The sequence below is a fragment of the Bufo gargarizans genome, chromosome 5 (genome assembly GCF_014858855.1).
Source record: "Bufo gargarizans isolate SCDJY-AF-19 chromosome 5, ASM1485885v1, whole genome shotgun sequence".
Taxonomy (NCBI): domain Eukaryota; kingdom Metazoa; phylum Chordata; class Amphibia; order Anura; family Bufonidae; genus Bufo; species Bufo gargarizans.
In genome coordinates, this window is record NC_058084.1 from 244,204,839 (window position 1) to 244,229,221 (window position 24,383).

Consider the following 24,383-nt stretch of genomic DNA (forward strand, 5'->3'; position numbering starts at 1 on the left):
TTTTTTCCTTAATTTATCCACACTTTGCTTATAAATGGTGTCTTCTGTGAATTGTCACATCTGTGCTGCAATAGAGTGTGTGTGTCAGGACAAGAGATAGTAAAAATATAAGTGTAATCTATTTTCCTTTTTCCATACTTTTACTTACTTTTTCCATATACGGTGCTTGCGGTGAACTGTGACATCCGTGCCAAATCTTGTGTGTCAAGCTTGCATATAATATTTACTAAGAAGAAGGCGAGCATTTAGGGACGGGGAAGTGGCCGTGGTGCTGATGGCGCATGCAGAGGCCGTGGCCCTGGGCGCGTTGAAACTGTGCCTGCTGCCAGAATACAAGAAAAACAATCATCCAAGAGACCTAGCTTAATGTCCCACTTTGCAGGGCAGCGCAGAATACCACTCTTGAAGTCAGAGCAGTGCGAGCAGGTGGTCGGTTGGATTGCAGCAGATAGTGCTTGCAGTCGGTTAAGTACCATCCTGACTTCCACCAAGTCTAGTCTCAGTAGCCATGAGTCTGGTCCACACAATCCTTACCCTGAACCTCCTTCCTCCCACCATTTACAGTCTGGCCAAAGAAGTGATCCCACACTAGGATATTCCGAGGACCTCTTTTCATCGCCATTGTTGATTTGGCCCTCTCGCCAAGCACACTTAAAGAGGCATCAGAGATCTCTTGCCCTGATTCCCAACCTCTTGAGCAACCAGAGTCACAAGAACATGATGCTGGGGAATCGAAATTAGTGTTTAATGAGGTGGATGATGATAAGACACAGTTGCCAATGACTCAACCGCAATTACTGTCTCAAGAGGTTGAGGAAGAGGATGACACACAGTTGTCAATCACTGAGGTTGTGGTTAGGTCAACAAAGCAGGAGGATGATCAGAGTTAGGAAGTGGAAGAGGAGGTGCTAGACGATGAGGTCACTGACCCAACCTGGAAAGGTAGCAACAAGCCGAACGAGGAGACAAGTACAGAGGGGGATGGATCTGCAGGACTGCAACAGGCTGGAAGAGGCAGTGGGGTGGCAAAAGGTAGTAGGCAGGCACCACCGAACAGGCCCGAAACTGTTCCACGGAGCACCCCCTTGCATAAATCTCCCTTGCCAAGGGGTAGGTGTTCGGCAGTATGGCGCTTTTTTGAGGAGAGTGCGTACAACAAAAGAATAGTAGTTTGCAACCTGTGCCACACCAAAATGAGCGGGGTTGTGAACAGTTGCAACCTTTACCACCACCAGCATGATCCGCCAGATGGCATCAAGGCACCCTAATAGATGGGCCAAACGCCTGGGTCCACAATCTGTTTCTACGGGTCACACCACTGCCTCCTCTTTCCCTGTGTTATGTGCTGGCCAATACCCTGTCCAAGACGCAGGTCCATATGCCTCCCACCCTGCACCCGGACCTTCGCAAGCACCATCAGTGACTACATCCACTCCCCTGTCCCAGCGCAGCATCCAAATGTCATTACCCCAGGCATTTAAACGCAAACGCAAATACCCAGCCACCCACCCACAGGCCATAGCACTAAATGCGCAGCTTTCCAATTTACTAGCCCTGGAAATGTTGCCAATTAGGCTTGTAGACACTGAGGCCTTCCGCAGCCTGATGTTGGCGACCAGCCCTCGTTACGCACTCCCAAGCCGCCACTATTTTTCAAGGTGTGCCATAGCAGCCTTACACCAACATGTGTCCCTTAACATCACACGTGCCCTGAGCAACGCAGTTACTGGGAAGGTCCACTTAACCATGGACACATGGACAAGTGCTTTCGGCCAAGGACATTTCCCTGTTGGCACACTGGGTGAATGTTGTGGAGGCCAGGAGCGACTCGTACCCTGGGATGGCACAGGTGCTACTGACGCCAAGGATTGTGGTCCCCAATTCCATCAGGGTTTCCGCCACCACCTATGTTAGTGGCTCCAACCCCCACTTATCCTCCTCCACTTCCACCTCCGAATTATCCGCGTGCAGCACCAGTCAGTTATCAGTCGGTAGCTGGAAGCACTGTAGCACTGCAGTGGGGAAGCGGCAACAGGCCATGCTAAAGCTGATCTGCCTAGGTGACAAAACGCACACCACCGCAGAGCTATGGCAGGGGATAAGAGACCAGACTGAGCTGTGGTTCTCGCCACTCAACCTAGAACCAGGCATGGTTGTGTCTGATAATGGCCTTAACTTGGTGGTGGCTTTGGAGCTGGGCAACCTTAGACACATCCCATGACTTGCCCACATACTCAACCTTGTGGTTCAGCGGTTTCTAAAAACATACCACAATTTGCCTGAGTTACTGGTGAAGGTGCGTCGCGTGTGTACACATTTCGGCAAGTCACAAACAGCTTCAGCTGGTCTGTCAATGCTGCAGCAGCGCTTGAAATTGCCAGCTCACTGGCTGTTGTTCGACGTGAGCACCCTCTGGAACTCCAAGTTCCACATGTTGGCCAGTCTTTGTGAGTAGCAGAGGGCAGTTGTGGAATACCAGCTGCAACATGGTCGTCGCCTTTCCAGTCAGCTTCTGCTATTCACAAGTTAGGAGTGGGTATGGCTGTCTGACCTCTGTGAGGTTTTACGCAACTTTGAGGAACAACACAGATGGTGAGCGGCAATAACGCTATTATCAGCGTCGTCATCCCACTTCTGCTTTTTCTCAAACGCTTGCTGCTCACAATTAAGGACAACACTTTGCATGTGGAAGAGGTGGAAATGGGGGAAGACATTACACAGGTTGATGATAGCCAGACCACCCTCAGTTTGTCTTCTCAGCGCAAATTTGAGGCTGAAGAGGAGGAGGAGGAGCAGGAGACGGTTGCCTCAGCTACAGAGGGTAGTACCCATGGAAGTTTAATTTCATCTGTTCTGCGTGGGTGGGCAGAAGAGGAGGAAGAGCATGAGGAGATTTGGAGTGATCCTTCTGATTACGACAGAAAAGTCTCGTCTGGTACTCTGGCACACATGGCTGACTTCATGATAGGCTGCCTTTCCCGTGACCAGCGCGTTATACGCATTTTAAACAACATGGATTACTGGTTGTTCACCCTTCTCGACCCCCGCTACAAAGAGAACTTCTCATCTCTCATTCCTCTGGTGGAGAGTACGTGCAAAATGGTGCAATACCAGAAGATCCTTGTTTCAAAATTGCTCCAACATTTTCCATCTGACAACGCTGGCGGCAGAGTCTATACTTCCTTGGCCAACCAATGAGGGGAGAAAAGGGGAACACACAGCACTTCCAACAGAGGCAGGGCAACACTCTCTAAAGCCTGGGACAGTTTCTTGACACCCCACCAGCACCCTCAACCTGATGTGCGGCCTAGTGCCACAAGGAGAGAAATTTTTTGGAAGATTGGTGGAGTACATAGCAGACCGTGTCAGCATCCTCAATGATCCCTCAGGGTCTTACAACTACTGGGTATCCAAGCTGGACACGTGGCACAAACTCTATGCTTTGGAGGTGCTGGCCTGCCCTGCCGCCAGCGTTTTGTCTGAGCGTGTATTTAGTGCTGCTGGTGGCATTATAACAGATAAGCGTATCCGCCTGTCAACTTAAAATGCTGACAGGTTGACTCATATAAAAATTAACATGGCCTGGATTGACCATGACTTCTCAACTCCACCAGAGGAATGCTGATGAACATAAAGGCACTTTAAATGTGTTGTTTTTAATGTAGTTAATAGACTGTATTCCCATGCACCCCTTCCACCACAAACAAGGGTATATGGTTGAATCTTCCTGTTCTCATCCTCCTCCTCCTCTTCCGTCATATCAACATGCATTGCATATTCGTCACATATAATGCCCTTGTACTTTATATACAAGTAAATGTTCAGGAAATAATGTTTTCTATCATGTTTTCATCTAAAATTGATTTTTTTCCCCCATGGTTTTGTGTGTATTATTGTTATTATGTAAAAGTGGCGTACTATTCGTACAACATAGTTCCAAGCAGCAACCAGCGAGTCCAAGATACATCCATACATCCTCCCCATGCTGTTACAGAACCATTTAGGTGGTGTTACCAACAATTCTGACATTTTCTTATGAACCAGGCACCCTCCCGTCTTCAGAGCAGGGGGTACCTGGTTTAATGCTCAGGTTCTCCCATTGACTTCCATTATACACACGTCACAATGTGTTCATCCCGAGCACCCGAGCAACACTAGCACCAACATAAGAAAGAGTTGATCAAGGAAGAATGTGATAAAATGGATAAAATATTTTGTATTCCTAGTTCATGTAAGATGTAATATCCCTTTGATGAAGAGAAGGTGCCTATTTGTGATACAGCTCCTAGAAATTATGCTATATATATATATATATATATATATATATATATATATATAAACATTGAGCATAATATGGGCAAGTTTCTGCACCTGTATTATGGCCATAAATATCATCTGAGTTTGTGTCTGAAATAACCCTAACACTAGTGTTGAGCGATTACCAAAGTGCTTGTGTGCTCGGGCGCTGCTCGGAAGAGAAGAGGGTGTCTGGTTCATAAAAAAGGTTAGAAATTGATGGAAACCCATCAAAATGGTTTGGCAACAGCATTAAGAGGATATCTGGATGTGTCTTAGACTCCTATTATGTACGACATACAATAGACAACCACACAAAGGCTATATGCCAAAAGCCAGGTGCCCAATCTATCCATGAGACAGATAACAGCAAGCATACCTTACAATGGCAGCCTTGTGCACTATGAGATATTCCAAACCAGCTCTCATCTGACTGAGAACCAGTAAACCTCAAGTTATTTTGCTTGGGTGGACCTGCACACCTAGATCAATATCATTAGGGCGACAAAAAGTTTTCTGATTGTCCTAACATAATATTCAATAACCTTTCTATACAGTTTTGTCATGGAAAAACTTATTTATAAACATGGGCATATGGGAAAGACATGCAAATGAGCAGAATCTATCTTGTTTTTCAGCTGTCTGAAGACTATGAAAACCAATAGATGGCGCTATTGAGTTATGAACAGCGCCCTCTATTGATTTCACAGTCCTATGACAAGACTAATAATCTTGTCAGAAGACTATGAAACCAATAGAGGGCGCTGTTTATAACGCAATAGAGCCATCTATTGGTTTCATAGTCTTCTGACAAGAATATTAGATTGAGTCTTATGACAAGCTTATTAGTGTAGACTTTTGCATGGAAAATTCGCAATAATAATTTACGATTAGAATATGACTATAGAGCAACACAGTGAATATGATCTCAGCGAATAGTCTTGTCATAACACTATGCAACTAATAGAGGGCGCTGTTCATGAGAGATTCTGCTAATTTGCATCTCTTACCCATATGCCCATGTTTATGGAAATTAGTTTCTATATGACAAAACTGTATATAAAGGTTATTGAATATTATGTTAGGCCCATCAGAAAACTTTTTGTTGCCCTAATGAAATTGATCTAGGTGTGCAGGTCCATGCAAGCCATCCAACAGATGCAAAATAGCTTTGAGGTTTACTGGTTCTCAGTCAGATGAGACCTGGTTTGGAATATATCATAGTGCATAAGGCTGCCATTGTAAGGTATGGTGGCTGGTTTCTGTCTCATGGATAGTGTTGAGCGGCATGTCCCATACTCGAATTCGCAAAATTTTGCGAATATTCGAAAGAATATTCATAAAATATTAGCGAATATTAAAATTTGTTATTATTTCGCATATGCGATAATTCAAATTTTCGCATTGCATAATACATATTATGCGATACATTTAACACTCTAACCCGACAAGCGTCACTTCACTGTGTTGTTAAAATATACCATCGGATCTTAGTTTTCCGTACGTTTGTGAAAACTCAGTTCCGATGGTATATTTTAACTAACTAGGGTTAATAGCATTTTTCAAAAATTCGCCTATTAGCTGGCTGTTAGATAATTCGCCTATTCGCTATATTCGTTTATTTGCTACATAACCACCTAAAATATGAAGTGTGATGACACTGTTCGCGCGCACGTGCACGCGCATTATAGGCGTGGTTTATCGCGAGTACGTCAGGGTCAATCAATAGCATTTTTCAAATATTCGCCCAACCGCTGCCTGTTAGATAATTTGCCTATTCGATATATTCGCTTATTCTCTCTATTCGTTTATTCGCTACATACACCACCTAAGTCAGTGTGTTGAGATTGTGCGCGCGCATTATAGGCGTGGTTTATCGCGAGTACGTCAACTCCATTTTAAGAGTGAATCTTCAACTCCTGACAAGAGAAAATGGTGGGCACAAGATTCCATGACGAAGAGGATGAACTCCTGCTAACCGTAAGTACAACACTTCATGTCATAACATTTTGACTGCATGTTCGCACCATATCTGTATAGTATAGTAATTATTAAGCAATAGTATGTTTATATATTCGCACATGCGCAGTTATGCGCATATATCTGCGCACTAAATATAACTTTATTTTTAATCATGTCTGATTAGATAATCATCATTGTTGTAATAAGTATTGTTTTGACATCACAGCACTTTGTAAGAAGTATGTATGTATGTATGTATGGACAGCAAAGAAATATCATGCACATTGCATATACATTTTCCTGCCACACACTGCATACCACACACTGCATACCACACACAAACACATATTGCCAGATTTATCATTACTCCGACAGCTCACTCCACTTTCACAAATTTCTAAAGTCAGTTTTAAGCAATTCAGATTTATGATCATCCCTTTTTACGGTAGCAGTTTATCCGTCAGTAAGCAGCTTTACAAAAGTCGCACGTCCTTACGAAAAAGTTGCATGTTCTATTAAAAACTCTCATAAGATAAGCATGGTCCTCACTGGAGTGAACTAGCGCATTTTTTTTTTTGCAATTTTTTAAATAGTCCCAATAGTAAATGTGTCTAGAGATTCATCTACATAAGAAAACACGCCCACTTTCATAAAACTGGCGAGCATAGTGCAGAGCAGGAGAAACTCGCAAATTTGTGCGCAGTTTTAGCGTTTGCTCATTTTCTTGCGACTTTTTCACTCCATTATTCTGACTTGAGCTAATGATAAATCTGGCCCCATGTCTTATTGGTCTGGAGAAAAATTAAAAATTTCTTCCTGCCATTATTTGCTGGTTCATTTAGCGTTACCCAGGGTGCACCCCATATCGTACCGTCGCTTCACTAGACAGGTACATATCAGCTCAGCTGGCCAATATCCGATTGCTCAGACCCCACCCACATACAATCGCAATACAATCCGATCTTATAACGTGAACATTAAATATAATATTTCCACCTTCTAACAAATACTTTTTGCTGTGTTTTGGATGATATTTATTAATAATCCTTGTAGTTCCTAAATTTTGTAATACATGTTTGCATCTTTATCCTGCAGCGCATGTTGAAGAAGGGTTATGACCGGACCCAGAAGCAGGCCGAGAAGAGGGCGATTGTCGTGGGGGTCGTCAAGGCCTTACAAAAAAAATTTGGACGGACCCACGGCGAAATGCAAATTGTTAAAAAATGGTCTGACCTGAAAAGGAGGCACCCGGACTGGGTCAAAGAGCTCAGTCTGAGAGTCTGCCCTGGTACTTTTTTTTTTTTTTATCACCCGTTACAAATTATTACTTATTTTTACCTGTTGTGAAACATAGCAAATCATCCCTTTACCTCATATATCTCTATCTCGCTGTGAGTGTATATATATATATATATATATATATATATATTTATCCACACAGTGCGGTAGTGATGTATGATGTAACCGGCTGATTTTGTACTTTGCACACACACACATAATAATAAATATATGTGTGTGTGTGTGTGTGTATATCTAGATAAACAGCAATCATCAATCTGTATTAGGGCTGTTTCACACGAGCAGATGCCGTGCGTGACATCCGCTACGTGAATGACAGCCAAGACCCGATTCACAAGTGCTCAATTTCATAATTTATTTTTCTGAACTGACTTGAGGACCCATTCATCTCTAAGGGGGCCGCACGATGTGCGTCCCGTCTCCAGAAAAGCGGACCCGCACTTCTGGGTCCACATTTCAGTTCTTAAAAAAAAAAAGAACGAATATATTTTTGCACTAAATATAACTTCGTCTTTTATGATGTCTGATTAGATATTCATCATTGTTGTAATAAGTACCCTACACAGGTACATATCAGCTCAGCTGGCCAATGTCCGATTGATCAGACCCCACACACAATCGCAATACAATCCGATCTTATAACGTGAACATTAAATATAATATTTACACCTTCTAACAAATACTTTTTGCTGTATTTCTGATGATATTTATTAATAATCCTTGTATTATTGTCCTCAATTGAGGCCAAGAATAGTCGTATTATATTATTGACATTGACGTGCGGTCTTCAAAATGCGTCACGCACATTGCCGGTGTCCTTTTTTTTTTTGTGTGGGTGGATATGAAAAAGACATTACGGACGTTTAAACTGAGCCTAAATCCAAATGTTGTGTGATTTCAGGGCTTCCAGCGCCAACGGTCCGCCGCCGTATAACCACGGCGGATTTGGATGTAGTGGAGGTCTCCACAGAGGAGGATGAGCAGGCGGGCCCCTCCCACAGTCCTCGAGGTGCCCCCAACCCACCTGATGTGGGGATTGTTGTGGAGGTGTCTGACGAGCCCGGACCCTCTCAAGGGCCAAAAAAATCTGGCCCAGCTCCTGCTGAGGAGGAGATCGCCACCCCAGCTCCTGAAGAAGAGGATGAGGAGTTGGTTACCACCCCGCACCAGGAGGGTAAATATGTGCACACATCATTGTAATTATGTATACATCACATATTTAGAAACATTAACCCTCAGTACCCCATGTCCATTTCTACTTTAACGCTAATTAAAAAAATTTCTTAAATATTAAACGGTATCTATGTTTGTGCTAATAACTTTAAAACGAGTTTACTGTTCATGGGCATAGTTCTATCTTATCGTTACACATTGTACTTCATGACAGTGGTAAAATTTAGTCAAAATTTTAATGGCATCTTTGTTAAAAAAGTAACTAATCTAAAAAAATATTAGAAATAAAATTATATAATCAAAATAAAAATTTCAATTGATGCTACAATATAGATTAATAGAGATTAAATAAATGTATAAGTTTACAATCGCCATATGCATATATCATGTTTATATAATTTATTAACAGAAATATAATTCAATAACAGTTTGGTTATGCAGTCACTTTTTGAGGCCTACATAGTGTCAGCGACAAATAAATAACCCCATTTCAGAAACCACACACCCTCTATTTAATCCAAATTTATCCTATAAAGTCTGTTAACGATTTAATTGTCCAACGGTAATCTATTAAAATGTTAAAAAAATTAAAATAATTTGAACAAATTATAAATTACGAACTATTTTATTTGAAAACATTGTAGTGTTTAAATCATAAAAAAATCTTAAACGTATTACAAACAATATGTATATTTACAAACAGTTGTGCACAAAACCCTTAACTTTGGTCGCACAGCAGGCTTCAGACTGCAAGGAGCACAATATGGCTTTAGGCTAAAGGATTTAAATTAATGGTAATTGGGAGCTATGTCGCATGTTAAGAGAATACACCCTTATGTGACCCTAGAGTTGAAAACAAAACAAAGTGATTCAATTAGGCAAACTACACCCCTCAATAAATATGCTAAGCAATTAGATCAATCCGCAAATTTACATAATGAGCCAACGATTGTCTTCTAGAAAAAAACGTTCAAATTGACAAAAAAAAAAATGAATTTACACACATTTTTTTTATTAAATAAGTGGTTACAGGACTAAATGCACCCCACATTTAGTTCCACTTTTAGCATATAATTCACCTGAACACCACCACATATGTTAATTTATTTAATTGGCTGTAGAGTTGTAACAGCCAATATCAGCGCTTGCAGGGGAACAAAACACTGGTGTCCCCTGCTTCACCTCTAAGGCAACAGGTGCTGTCGTACAGTCTTTTTTAGCATTTGTCACCTGCACATGACACCTACTTACCCCCCCCCCCCCTTCAGCTACGTAGCAGCAATGCTTATGTCTTTGAAATACATCCAATAGGAGAGATCTAGACAGCAGGTGTTTGACAAATACATGAAAAGGCCTTATTTTATATAATTGGCTAGCTGCTCTGGACTAGTAGATCAGCTATTAGACCACGGTTAATGAGCTATTTTGTCCCCAGGGAAAATATTTTATATTTGGCACAAAAATAGTACGGAGCAATTTTGAAAGTCATGAAACACTGCACCCTACAATTATATAGCAGGTGATGAAGATCATAAAAGTAACAATAATAATGGGACAACAAAAACCACAGTAATATCAAACAACAGACATGCACAATAACTCTTTAATCTACATAAACTAATATTATATAACACAACAAATTTAATTTAAAACTACTAAAATGTCACTAAATAATCTAATATATAACTACATTTATTATGGTATACTTTAAAAATGACACTCAAATTATCTGCACTTAACTACATACTACACAAAATTCAATAAATGACTTATTGTTAATTGATATATTTATCTCTTGTGTTTTCATAACAGTAATCAAAAAAATTTCTGCTAAAATTGCTCTAATGCAAAAGAGGCATGGGAAAATCAGGCAATTAAGAGCCCTCATTCAAAAATCCCAAAGAATGCTGCAGGAATTTGAATGCCAATATGGGGAGGACCTGAAGGAGCTCGCAAGCCTGCAGGAAGAACTGCAAAAGTTCCCTTAATTTTATTCTAATAATTTTGTTATTAAAAAAGTTTTCTTAAGTTATATTGATTCCATACTTTTTTTTCTATAAGGTTATGTTTTTGTATAATTTTAACTGCAGACTTATCAGTAAAGGAGCCTTTAGTCCACGTTGAAAGTCAGCAGGGTTCGGACAGACAACAGCAGTAGGTACATCTTAATAGTGTAGTATAAGGCCTACACATAAATAAGTTTTTTCATGACAGCAGCAGCAGGTAGTGTTGTATTATGAGGCATATACATAACAAATCAACTTGATCAAGACAGCAGCAGCAGCAGCAGGTAGAGCTATAGTATTCTGAGGGCTACAAGTCACCTTTAAATGTACAGCAGCAGGAGAAGCAGGTATTTATAGTGTTTTATTATGAGGTATATACATAACAAATCAACTTGATCAGGACAGCAGCAGCAGTTATAGCTAACGTTATATTCTGAGGCATACAAGTCAGCTTCATCTGGACAGCAGCCGTTGGTAAAGTTAACATTGTAGGTTGATTAGTAAATTGAAAAATCAACTTTATCAGCACAGCTCATGGTGTTGTATAAGGACTTCACATAGCTACAAAGGACAAACAACTGTATGATCATGACAGACAGCATCTGCAGCTGGTAGATATTAACGGTCAAGTATAATCTCATCCTAACTCAGCAGGACAGGCTGCAGCGGGTAATGTGTATTCTCAAAAGGCTGAATGCTAACTCGCCATGATCAGAACAGACAGCAGCAGAATCCACAGTAGCTAGATATTAACAGTGGATTATACGGCCTACACATAACTCTCAATGATCAGGACAATAGAAGAAGTCAATGCTAACGGTGGAGTATAATGACTACACAGAATTCTGAAGTATCAGGCCAAGATCAGCATGCAGTAGGTAAGTTAAAGTAGTATTCTAATTACTACACAAAGTTTGGCATAACTAAGCAGTACTAGAGAGTGTCAAGTTATTATATTTCAGCAGACAACATTTTTTAACCGATGGGGATGTGGAAGACCGATTATAAAAGTATAAAAAAACAGATTGAACCCCCAAGTACAGCATGTGTATTCATCGCTTACATATACAATGTTGTCCTAATAAAATAAACTATCTAGATCAAAAAATTATAACAGTTCATTATTATTATATTTTATTGAAAAGGCCAATATAACATTGTACAATAAATCATTTATCAAAAAAAAAAAAGACAGTTGCCCATCTTGGCTCGTATGATGAAAAGTGGGGTTGCAGCAAGTTGTCAGAACTATTGGGTATGAATAAAGTCCATAATTATAAGGCCTATATAAGAGCATGGACATGAGCCTAAGGGACAACCATTTTTGTCTTATTTTAAAAGGCAGAGTGATTTTTTTTTTACTCTGAAATTGCTAACCTAAGGTTTATGATATGTACCAAAGTGTTTACCTAAGTCTGTTTTTGTGAGAAGGAGATGTCCTAAGTAGGGATGAGCGAACTCGAACTGTATAGTTCGGGTTCGTACCGAATTTTGGGGTGTCCGTGACACGGACCCGAACCCGGACATTTTCGTAAAAGTCCGGGTTCGGGTTCGGTGTTCGTCGCTTTCTTGGCGCTTTTGTGACGCTTTCTTGGCGCTTTTTGAAAGGCTGCAAAGCAGCCAATCAACAAGCGTCATACTACTTGCCCCAAGAGGCCATCACAGCCATGCCTACTATTGGCATGGCTGTGATTGGCCAGAGCACCATGTGACCCAGCCTCTATTTAAGCTGGAGTCACATAGCGCCGCCCGTCACTCTGCTCTGATTAGCGTAGGGAGAGGTTGCGGCTGCGACAGTAGGGCGAGATTAGGCAGATTAACTCCTCCAAAGGACTTGATTAACTGATCGATCTGCAGCTGTGGATCATTGAGCTGCTGATCCTCAATTGCTCACTGTTTTTAGGCTGCACAGACCGTTTGTCAGTCTCATTTTTCTGGGGTGATCGGCGGCCATTTTGTGTCTTGTGGTGCGCCAGCACAAGCTGCGACCAAGTGCATTTAACCCTCAATGGTGTGGTTGTTTTTTGGCTAAAGCCTACATCAGGGTGAAGCTGTCACACCAAGTGCATTTAACCAGCAATAGTCTGTTCATTTTTTGGCCATATACAAAATCAGGGGCAAGCTGCGCCTGTCACCAAGTGCATTTAACCCTCAATGGTGTGGTTGTTTTTTGGCTAAAGCCTACATCAGGGTGAAGCTGTGACACCAAGTGCATCTAACCAGCAAAAGTCTGTTCATTTTTTGGCCATATACAAAATCAGGGGCAAGCTGCGCCTGTCACCAAGTGCATTTAACCCTCAATGGTGTGGTTGTTTTTTGGCTAAAGCCTACATCAGGGTGAAGCTGTCACACCAAGTGCATTTAACCAGCAATAGTCTGTTCATTTTTTGGCCATATACAAAATCAGGGGCAAGCTGCGCCTGTCACCAAGTGCATTTAACCCTCAATGGTGTGGTTGTTTTTTGGCTAAAGCCTACATCAGGGTGAAGCTGTCACACCAAGTGCATTTAACCAGCAATAGTCTGTTTATTTTTTGGCCATATCCCAGTCTAATTCTGTCACTAAATCCATACCGGTCACCCAGCGCCTAAATACTAGGCCTCAAATTTATATCCAGCTAAATCTGTCCCTAGTGCTGTAGCTGGGCGAGTTATTTAGTGTTCGTTCAAGCACATTTCTTGTTCTGGGTTGAAATACAATTCCCAATTTAGCAATTTCATAATTTAGTGGTTCCTGCTATATCAGAGCTATTTGAAATCTATCCCAAAAAGGGTATATAATATTGAAGGTGCACATTGGGTCATTCAGAATAACTTCACACACACCCGCTACTGTGTATTTCCAAGTCTAATTCTGTCACTAAACCCATACCTGTCACCCAGCGCCTAAATACTAGGCCTCAAATTTAAATCCCTCTAAATCTCTCGTTACCGCTGTACTGTTGTTGCTGGGCAAGATATTTAGTGTCCGTCAAAGCACATTTTTTGTTCTGGGTTGAAGTACAATTCCCAATTTAGCAATTTCATAATTTAGTGGTTCCTGCTATATCAGAGCTATTTGGAATCTATCCCTAAAAGGGTATATAATATTGAAGGTGCACATTGGGTCATTCAGAATAACTTCACACACACCCGCTACTGTGTATTTCCAAGTCTAATTCTGTCACTAAACCCATACCTGTCACCCAGCGCCTAAATACTAGGCCTCAAATTTAAATCCCTCTAAATCTCTCGTTACCGCTGTACTGTTGTTGCTGGGCAAGATATTTAGTGTCCGTCAAAGCACATTTTTTGTTCTGGGTTGAAGTACAATTCCCAATTTAGCAATTTCATAATTTAGTGGTTTCTGCTATATCAGAGCTATTTGAAATCTATCCCTAAAAGGGTATATAATATTGAAGGTGCACATTGGGTCATTCAGAATAACTTCACACACACGCTTCTGTGCATTTCCAAGTCTAATTCTGTCACTAAATCCATACCGGTGACCCAGCGCCTAAATACTAGGCCTCAAATTTAAATCCCTCTAAATCTCTCGTTACCCACCGCTGTACTGTTGTTGCTGGGCAAGATATTTAGTGTCCGTCAAAGCACATTTTTTGTTCTGGGTTGAAGTACAATTCCCAATTTAGCAATTTCATAATTTAGTGGTTTCTGCTATATCAGAGCTATTTGAAATCTATCCCTAAAAGGGTATATAATATTGAAGGTGCACATAGGGTCATTCAGAATAACTTCACACACACGCTTCTGTGCATTTCCAAGTCTAATTCTGTCACTAAATCCATACCGGTGACCCAGCGCCTAAATACTAGGCCTCAAATTTAAATCCCTCTAAATCTCTCGTTACCCACCGCTGTACTGTTGTTGCTGGGCAAGATATTTAGTGTCCGTCAAAGCACATTTTTTGTTCTGGGTTGAAGTACAATTCCCAATTTAGCAATTTCATAATTTAGTGGTTTCTGCTATATCAGAGCTATTTGAAATCTATCCCTAAAAGGGTATATAATATTGAAGGTGCACATAGGGTCATTCAGAATAACTTCACACACACGCTTCTGTGCATTTCCAAGTCTAATTCTGTCACTAAATCCATACCGGTGACCCAGCGCCTAAATACTAGGCCTCAAATTTATATCCCGCTAAATCTCTCGTTACCGCTGTACTGTTGTTGCTGGGCAAGATATTTAGTGTCCGTCAAAGCACATTTTTTGTTCTGGGTTGAAGTACAATTCCCAATTTAGCAATTTCATAATTTAGTGGTTCCTGCTATATCAGAGCTATTTGAAATCTATCCCAAAAAGGGTATATAATATTGAAGGTGCACATTGGGTCATTCAGAATAACTTCACACACACCCGCTACTGTGTATTTCCAAGTCTAATTCTGTCACTAAACCCATACCTGTCACCCAGCGCCTAAATACTAGGCCTCAAATTTAAATCCCTCTAAATCTCTCGTTACCGCTGTACTGTTGTTGCTGGGCAAGATATTTAGTGTCCGTCAAAGCACATTTTTTGTTCTGGGTTGAAGTACAATTCCCAATTTAGCAATTTCATAATTTAGTGGTTTCTGCTATATCAGAGCTATTTGAAATCTATCCCTAAAAGGGTATATAATATTGAAGGTGCACATTGGGTCATTCAGAATAACTTCACACACACGCTTCTGTGCATTTCCAAGTCTAATTCTGTCACTAAATCCATACCGGTGACCCAGCGCCTAAATACTAGGCCTCAAATTTAAATCCCTCTAAATCTCTCGTTACCCACCGCTGTACTGTTGTTGCTGGGCAAGATATTTAGTGTCCGTCAAAGCACATTTTTTGTTCTGGGTTGAAGTACAATTCCCAATTTAGCAATTTCATAATTTAGTGGTTTCTGCTATATCAGAGCTATTTGAAATCTATCCCTAAAAGGGTATATAATATTGAAGGTGCACATAGGGTCATTCAGAATAACTTCACACACACGCTTCTGTGCATTTCCAAGTCTAATTCTGTCACTAAATCCATACCGGTGACCCAGCGCCTAAATACTAGGCCTCAAATTTAAATCCCTCTAAATCTCTCGTTACCGCTGTCCTGTTGTAGCTGGGAAAGTTATTTAGTGCCCGTCAAAGCACATTTTTTGTTCTGGGTTGAAGTACAATTCCCAATTTAGCAATTTCATAATTTAGTGGTTTCTGCTATATCAGAGCTATTTGAAATCTATCCCTAAAAGGGTATATAATATTGAAGGTGCACATAGGGTCATTCAGAATAACTTCACACACACGCTTCTGTGCATTTCCAAGTCTAATTCTGTCACTAAATCCATACCGGTGACCCAGCGCCTAAATACTAGGCCTCAAATTTAAATCCCTCTAAATCTCTCGTTACCGCTGTCCTGTTGTAGCTGGGAAAGTTATTTAGTGCCCGTCAAAGCACATTTTTTGTTCTGGGTTGAAGTACAATTCCCAATTTAGCAATTTCATAATTTAGTGGTTCCTGCTATATCAGAGCTATTTGAAATCTATCCCAAAAAGGGTATATAATATTCAAGGTGCACATTGGGTCATTCAGAATAACTTCACACACACGCTTCTGTGCATTTCCAAGTCTAATTCTGTCACTAAATCCATACCGGTCACCCAGCGCCTAAATACTAGGCCTCAAATTTATATCCCGCTGAATTTGAATACAATACATTGGGCCAAATAATATATTTGTTGTTGTGGTGAACCATAACAATGAGAAAAACATCTAGTAAGGGACGCGGACGTGGACATGGTCGTGGTGGTGTTAGTGGACCCTCTGGTGCTGGGAGAGGACGTGGCCGTTCTGCCACATCCACACGTCCTAGTGTACCAACTACCTCAGGTCCCAGTAGCCGCCAGAATTTACAGCGATATATGGTGGGGCCCAATGCCGTTCTAAGGATGGTAAGGCCTGAGCAGGTACAGGCATTAGTCAATTGGGTGGCCGACAGTGGATCCAGCACGTTCACATTATCTCCCACCCAGTCTTCTGCAGAAAGCGCACAGATGGCGCCTGAAAACCAACCCCATCAGTCTGTCACATCACCCCCATGCATACCAGGGAAACTGTCTCAGCCTCAAGTTATGCAGCAGTCTCTTATGCTGTTTGAAGACTCCGCTGGCAGGGTTTCCCAAGGGCATCCACCTAGCCCTTCCCCAGCGGTGAAAGACATAGAATGCACTGACGCACAACCACTTATGTTTCCTGATGATGAGGACATGGGAATACCACCTCAGCATGTCTCTGATGATGACGAAACACAGGTGCCAACTGCTGCGTCTTTCTGCAGTGTGCAGACTGAACAGGAGGTCAGGGATCAAGACTGGGTGGAAGACGATGCAGGGGACGATGAGGTCCTAGACCCCACATGGAATGAAGGTCGTGCCACTGACTTTCACAGTTCGGAGGAAGAGGCAGTGGTGAGACCGAGCCAACAGCGTAGCAAAAGAGGGAGCAGTGGGCAAAAGCAGAACACCCGCCGCCAAGAGACTCCGCCTGCTACTGACCGCCGCCATCTGGGACCGAGCACCCCAAAGGCAGCTTCAAGGAGTTCCCTGGCATGGCACTTCTTCAAACAATGTGCTGACGACAAGACCCGAGTGGTTTGCACGCTGTGCCATCAGAGCCTGAAGCGAGGCATTAACGTTCTGAACCTGAGCACAACCTGCATGACCAGGCACCTGCATGCAAAGCATGAACTGCAGTGGAGTAAACACCTTAAAACCAAGGAAGTCACTCAGGCTCCCCCTGCTACCTCTTCTGCTGCTGCCGCCTCGGCCTATTCTGCTGCTGCCGCCTCGGCCTCTTCCTCCGCCTCTGGAGGAACGTTGGCACCTGCCGCCCAGCAAACAGGGGATGTACCACCAACACCACCACCACCACCTCCGTCACCAAGCGTCTCAACCATGTCACACGCCAGCGTTCAGCTCTCCATCTCACAAACATTTGATAGAAAGCGTAAATTCCCACCTAGCCACCCTCGATCCCTGGCCCTGAATGCCAGCATTTCTAAACTACTGGCCTATGAAATGCTGTCATTTAGGCTGGTGGACACAGACAGCTTCAAACAGCTCATGTCGCTTGCTGTCCCACAGTATGTTGTTCCCAGCCGGCACTACTTCTCCAAGAGAGCCGTGCCTTCCCTGCACAACCAAGTATCCGATAAAATCAAGTGTGCACTGCGCAACGCCATCTGTAGCAAGGTCCACCTAACCACAGATACGTGGACCAGTAAGCACGGCCAGGGACGCTATATCTCCCTAACTGCACACTGGGTAAATGTAGTGGCAGCTGGGCCCCAGGCGGAGAGCTGTTTGGCGCACGTCCTGCCGCCGCCAAGGATCGCAGGGCAACATTCTTTGCCTCCTGTTGCCACCTCCTCCTTCTCGGCTTCCTCCTCCTCTTCTTCCACCTGCTCATCCAGTCAGCCACACACCTTCACCACCAACTTCAGCACAGCCCGGGGTAAACGTCAGCAGGCCATTCTGAAACTCATATGTTTGGGGGACAGGCCCCACACCGCACAGGAGTTGTGGCGGGGTATTGAACAACAGACCGACGAGTGGTTGCTGCCGGTGAGCCTCAAGCCCGGCCTGGTGGTGTGTGATAATGGGCGAAATCTCGTTGCAGCTCTGGGACTAGCCAATTTGACGCACATCCCTTGCTTGGCGCATGTGCTGAATTTGGTGGTGCAGAAGTTCATTCACAACTACCCCGACATGTCAGAGCTGCTGCATAAAGTGCGGGCCGTCTGTTCGCGCTTCCGGCGTTCACATCCTGCCGCTGCTCGCCTGTCTGCGCTACAGCGTAACTTCGGCCTTCCCGCTCACCGCCTCATATGCGACGTGCCCACCAGGTGGAACTCCACCTTGCACATGCTGGACAGACTGTGCGAGCAGCAGCAGGCCATAGTGGAGTTTCAGCTGCAGCACGCACGGGTCAGTCGCACTACAGAACAGCACCACTTCACCACCAATGACTGGGCCTCCATGCGAGACCTGTGTGCCCTGTTGCGCTGTTTCGAGTACTCCACCAACATGGCCAGTGGCGATGACACCGTTATCAGCGTTACAATACCACTTCTATGTCTCCTTGAGAAAACACTTAGGGCGATGATGGAACAGGAGGTGGCCCAGGAGGAGGAGGAGGAGGATGAGGAAGAGGGGTCATTTTTAGCACTTTCAGGCCAGTCTCTTCGAAGTGACTCAGAGGGAGGTTTTTTGCAACAGCAGAGGCCAGGTACAAATGTGGCCAGCCAGGGCCCACTACTGGAGGACGAGGAGGACGAGGATGAGGAGGAGGTGGAGGAGGATGAGGATGAAGCATGGTCACAGCGGGGTGGCACCCAACGCAGCTCGGGTCCATCACTGGTGCGTGGCTGGGGGGAAAGGCAGGACGATGACGATACGCCTCCCACAGAGGACAGCTTGTCCTTACCCCTGGGCAGCCTGGCACACATGAGCGACTACATGCTGCAGTGCCTGCGCAACGACAGCAGAGTTGCCCACATTTTAACCTGTGCGGACTACTGGGTTGCCACCCTGCTGGATCCACGCTACAAAGACAATGTGCCCACCTTACTTCCTGCACTGGAGCGTGATAGGAAGATGCGCGAGTACAAGCGCACGTTGGTAGACGCGCTACTGAGAGCATTCCCAAATGTCACAGGGGAACAAGTGGAAGCCCAAGGCCAAGGCAGAGGAGGAGCAAGAGGTCGCCAAGGCAGCTGTGTCACGGCCAGCTCCTCTGAGGGCAGGGTTAGCATGGCAGAGATGTGGAAAACTTTTGTCAACACGCCACAGCTAACTGCACCACCACCTGATACGCAACGTGTTAGCAGGAGGCAACATTTCACTAACATGGTGGAACAGTACGTGTGCACACCCCTCCACGTACTGACTGATGGTTCGGCCCCATTCAACTTCTGGGTCTCTAAATTGTCCACGTGGCCAGAGCTAGCCTTTTATGCCTTGGAGGTGCTGGCCTGCCCGGCAGCCAGCGTTTTGTCTGAACGTGTATTCAGCACGGCAGGGGGCGTCATTACAGACAAACGCAGCCGCCTGTCTACAGCCAATGTGGACAAGCTGACGTTCATAAAAATGAACCAGGCATGGATCCCACAGGACCTGTCCGTCCCTTGTCCAGATTAGACATTAACTACCTCCCCATAACCATATATTATTGGACTCCAGGGCACTTCCTCATTCAATCCTATTTTTATTTTCATTTTACCATTATATTGCGATGCTACCCAAAGTTGAATGAACCTCTCCTCTGCCTGTGTGCTAGGCCTAAATATATGCCAATGGACTGTTGCAGTGGTGGCTGACATGAAGCCTGATTCTCTGCTATGACATGCAGACTAATTCTCTGCTGACATGAAGCCAGATTGTCTGTTACGGGACCTCTCTCCTCTGCCTGGGTGCTGGGCCTAAATTTATGACAATGGACTGTTGCAGTGGTGGCTGACGTGAAGCCTGATTCTCTGCTATGACATGCAGACTGATTCTCTGCTGACATGAAGCCAGATTCTCTGTTACGGGACCTCTCTCCTCTGCCTGTGTGTGTGCTGGGCCTAAATATATGCCAATGGACTGTTGCAGTGGTGGCTGACGTGAAGCCTCATTCTCTGCTATGACATGCAGACTAATTCTCTGCTGACATGAAGACAGATTCTCTGTTACGGGACCTCTCTCCTCTGCCTGGGTGCCGGGGCCTAAATATCTGAGAATGGACTGTTCCAGTGGTGGGTGACGGGAAGCCAGATTCTCTGCTATGGAACCTCTCTCCAATTGATTTTGGTTAATTTTTATTTATTTAATTTTTATTTTAATTCATTTCCCTATCCACATTTGTTTGCAGGGGATTTACCTACATGTTGCTGCCTTTTGCAGCCCTCTAGCTCTTTCCTGGGCTGTTTTACAGCCTTTTTAGTGCCGAAAAGTTCGGGTCCCCATTGACTTCAATGGGGTTCGGGTTCGGGACGAAGTTCGGATCGGGTTCGGATCCCGAACCCGAACATTTCCGGGATGTTCGGCCGAACTTCTCGAACCCGAACATCCAGGTGTTCGCTCAACTCTAGTCCTAAGGTCTAATGAAATGTAATTGCCTAGATAAGACAATGTATTTGAGTTCTGATGATTTTTAGTGAATAGAAAGACTCTAATCTTTCTTTGTGGTTTTATATGAATCAATGTATGAGTAGATTGATTTTATATTATCAATTTTAATAGGTGTGCTGAATATATAGTATATATATGAGTATGGTCCTTATAGCTATATTCAGTATTAAGAGTAGAAACGAGGTACATATTCCTCTGTCATTTTTAGAATCTCTCTCAGTGTAACACACAAATTAATTATTTCTTTCCTTGAGGTTTTCTTGAATGGAGAAATGTGGACACAGGTGATCATGAACAAACCCTGTCGCTTCCAAGAACAATGAATTGAGATAGCCCTGTTTATCTTGATTTAATTAGGTCTGGTCAAAAGATTTAAGGATAAACCAGGTGGTTGACGAAGTATAAAAGCCATTGTCTATTCAAGATCCTCTTAAGGTTTTGTCTGAAACCTTAGATAACATTTATTGCTAGTATATTAGATAAGAGAAAGAAGTGAGTGGTTCGATTTTTGTATGGAATACTAGTGCCATCTAGTGTTAGGGTAAAATACTAGAGGGAGGTTATATTGATTATAAAGTGAGGTCACTAGTTAATGATAAAACTTGGCCAAGCCCTTTCTAAGATAGGATAAAAAGATGGTATGGGCTGACAGAAAGGATCGATCTCTAGAGCTATCTAGCTCTCTCTCTGAACATCATCAAAAGACCAGATCCAGCCCTGACCACCTTTTCAGTCATTGGAGGCAGCCATCTTAGAACCATTGAAACTGATTTCTGCTAGCTGACATTTTGGTATAGTATAACCTTACCTATATTTTATAGGATAATTAATTAATATAATACATATCTATATATATATTCAATTAACCATACTTTGTGTATAGTATCTGTTTTGGAATAAGATTGGGGTGTACCTGCAGCATCATCCTGAAAATTAATCCAATACAGGGAGATTGAAAATATACTAGTGAAAGCACGGTATTATCTCCAAGGAACTGAATTCAGTTATAGACCAGTATGGTTGATAATATATATATATTTATATAGATAAAAGATAAACCAGATTTGGGTTTAATCGGACATTTGTCGGCTGAGAGAAATCAAGTACTAAATTGATTTTAAATATAATTGAGGGGTATTATTATAAGAAGGCATAGACTGTCAATCGGAGACAGCATAAATATTCCGACAGAGTCAGTTTAAAGATTTTCAGGAACCAGAAGCCATAATTGTTGCTCCTACCAGAGAGCTGATCAATCAGATTTACCTAGATGCTTGGAAATTTGCATACGGAACTGTCGTTTGTCCAGTTGTAATCTATGGAGGAACACAAACGTCTAATTCACTGCGCCAGATATTTCAAGGCTGCAACATCCTTTGTGTGACACCTGGGAGGTTACTGGACGTTATTAACAAGAAGATTGGGTTGAGCCAAGTGAAATACCTTGTTCTGTATGAAGCTGATCGTATGCTGGACATGGGTTTTATGGAAGATGTAAGAAAATTGTTGTCAAGTCAAGGAATGCCAAAAAGAGAAGAAAGGCAAACTTTAATGTTCAGTGCCACGTTCCCTACGCCCATACAAAAACTTGCTAGAGAGATTTTGAAGCCAGATTATCTGTTCGTGGTTGTCGGACCAGTTGGTGGCGCGTGCAGTGATGTCGAACAGCAGATAATTGAAGTGGAAGAGTATGGAAAGAGGGCTATGTCACGGATGATCCGCGAGAATATTGAACCGTCCTCCCAATATTATCAATATTACTCTCCCTTATTGATCAGTAGGTCTATTAAAAATGAATTATTTCCCTAGGCCCCAGAACCTACAATTTGATTACTCAGAGCGTCTCCTTCTGTTTACCCAAAGAACAACATAGCCCATAGGTAAGATAGCTTGATTCAGACAGGCCGGCACCAAGGTTCCTAGATTGACACATGAATCTGAGATATGATTTTTACCTTTTTAAGTGAGACCATGCATCTTACGGACGTAAAAATTACATCATCGTGTCACTCAGAATTCACTGGACATTTACATATGGCAAATATAACTCTAGGAGATGCCCAGATAAAGTTATGGTGTTACCCCATCAGAGAACCAGTTATAATAGTCATATTTGGTATCCCTGGACTCCATATTTTGTGGGGAATGTGAATGTGTGCTTGTTACTTGTGTACAGCGGAGACATCCCGACATATGGCACATACCATATTTCAGGACTGGCATTCATCTCAGAGATGCAGCCTGCCCAGCAGGCGGACTCTCAATTCCCCGCCTTGATTCTTGGACCCTTTATAACAAAGACCTAGAATCTGTTACGGTTTCGTGACGTATTGTGGGCGCGGCGGTCGCAGTTCGTCACAGGCTAAACTGCTGGCACTTTTACAACTCATAGGCCATGAACGCACGATGGTTTTTGTGAAAACCAAAAAGATGGCGGATTTAATTGCAACATTTCTTTGTCAAGAAAAAATCCCCTGCACAAGCATTCACGGGGACAGAGAGCAAAGAGAGCGGGAGAAAGCTCTGGGCGACTTCCGCTCTGGACAGTGTCCTGTGATTGTTGCCACGTCTGTTGCTGCCAGAGGATTAAATATCGAGAACGTCCTTCATGTGATAAATTTTGACATCCCTGGCGATGTTGACGAATATGTTCACAGGATCAGCCGAACCGGACGCTGCGGCAACACTGGAAAAGCAATTTCTTTTTTTAATAAGATTGGTGATGACGAGCAAAAAATTGTCCGTGGACTAGTGAAAGTTTTAACTGATGCTCACCAGGAGGTACCTTGTGCCGGCATACATACATAATTCCTCTGGGTAGCCATCTTATATGCTTCTGGCATATGTAAAAAAACTGTGAACTCTCATCTTCCTGAAGCCTGAAGCCTGGGTCACCTATGATATAGATGGACACTTTTATTACCACTACTCTGTGATGCCGGCTATAAAAGGTCATAAAGGCTATACCAGGCCCAGCTCATCCTGTCCTTTAAGATATACCCCGGTCACGTGAGGTCTCTGTGTGTGCGCAGACTCCGTCACAGACCACTAGGTCACAGCTGTGGGATCCATAGTTCGTGACAGTACCTGCTTGGCTTGAAGAGATGGCGTTCAGTGCCCATGGCATGCCAACCTTTAGTTCACAGCCAAGCAAATTTGCTTCAGTGGATAGCAGGAAGAGAGGTGACTTCCAGGAGGACAACGGTTACAGCAATGCTGGCATTTCACAACCTGCAGCGTGGGCGGCAGCGGAGGAGGACGAAGATTGGTGCTAGTCGGACGTGGTTAAGCAGATGAGACATTCTTACAGATTCAGTTTTACATGAAACAATATGTTGTATGTTTGTAAAAATGAGAATTTTGTTTATCGCACTCCAGTATTTAAGGTAGTAATTTGCCATTAGGAAATTTACTTATTTTGGTTCATTGTAAATGGCTGCTCTGAAAACTTTAGAGCACAAAATTAAAGTTTTCTTTACTTTGAAAAAAAAAAGACCGTAATTTATAA

At 43.0% G+C, this 24,383-nt stretch overlaps 1 protein-coding gene across 1 annotated transcript in view; it reads left to right on the forward strand.

Annotated features, from left to right (window-relative positions):
* Positions 1 to 24,150, forward strand: part of LOC122939402 (probable ATP-dependent RNA helicase DDX4) — a 175,451-nt gene extending 151,301 nt beyond the window's left edge. Inside the window, exons 3-5 of the mRNA XM_044295470.1 lie at positions 22,067 to 22,576; positions 23,237 to 23,656; positions 23,950 to 24,150. Of these exons, the coding sequence (XP_044151405.1) occupies positions 22,067 to 22,576; positions 23,237 to 23,656; positions 23,950 to 24,150 (1,131 nt within the window). The remainder of the gene's footprint in view (positions 1 to 22,066; positions 22,577 to 23,236; positions 23,657 to 23,949) is intronic.
* The last annotated feature ends 233 nt before the right edge of the window (positions 24,151 to 24,383 follow it).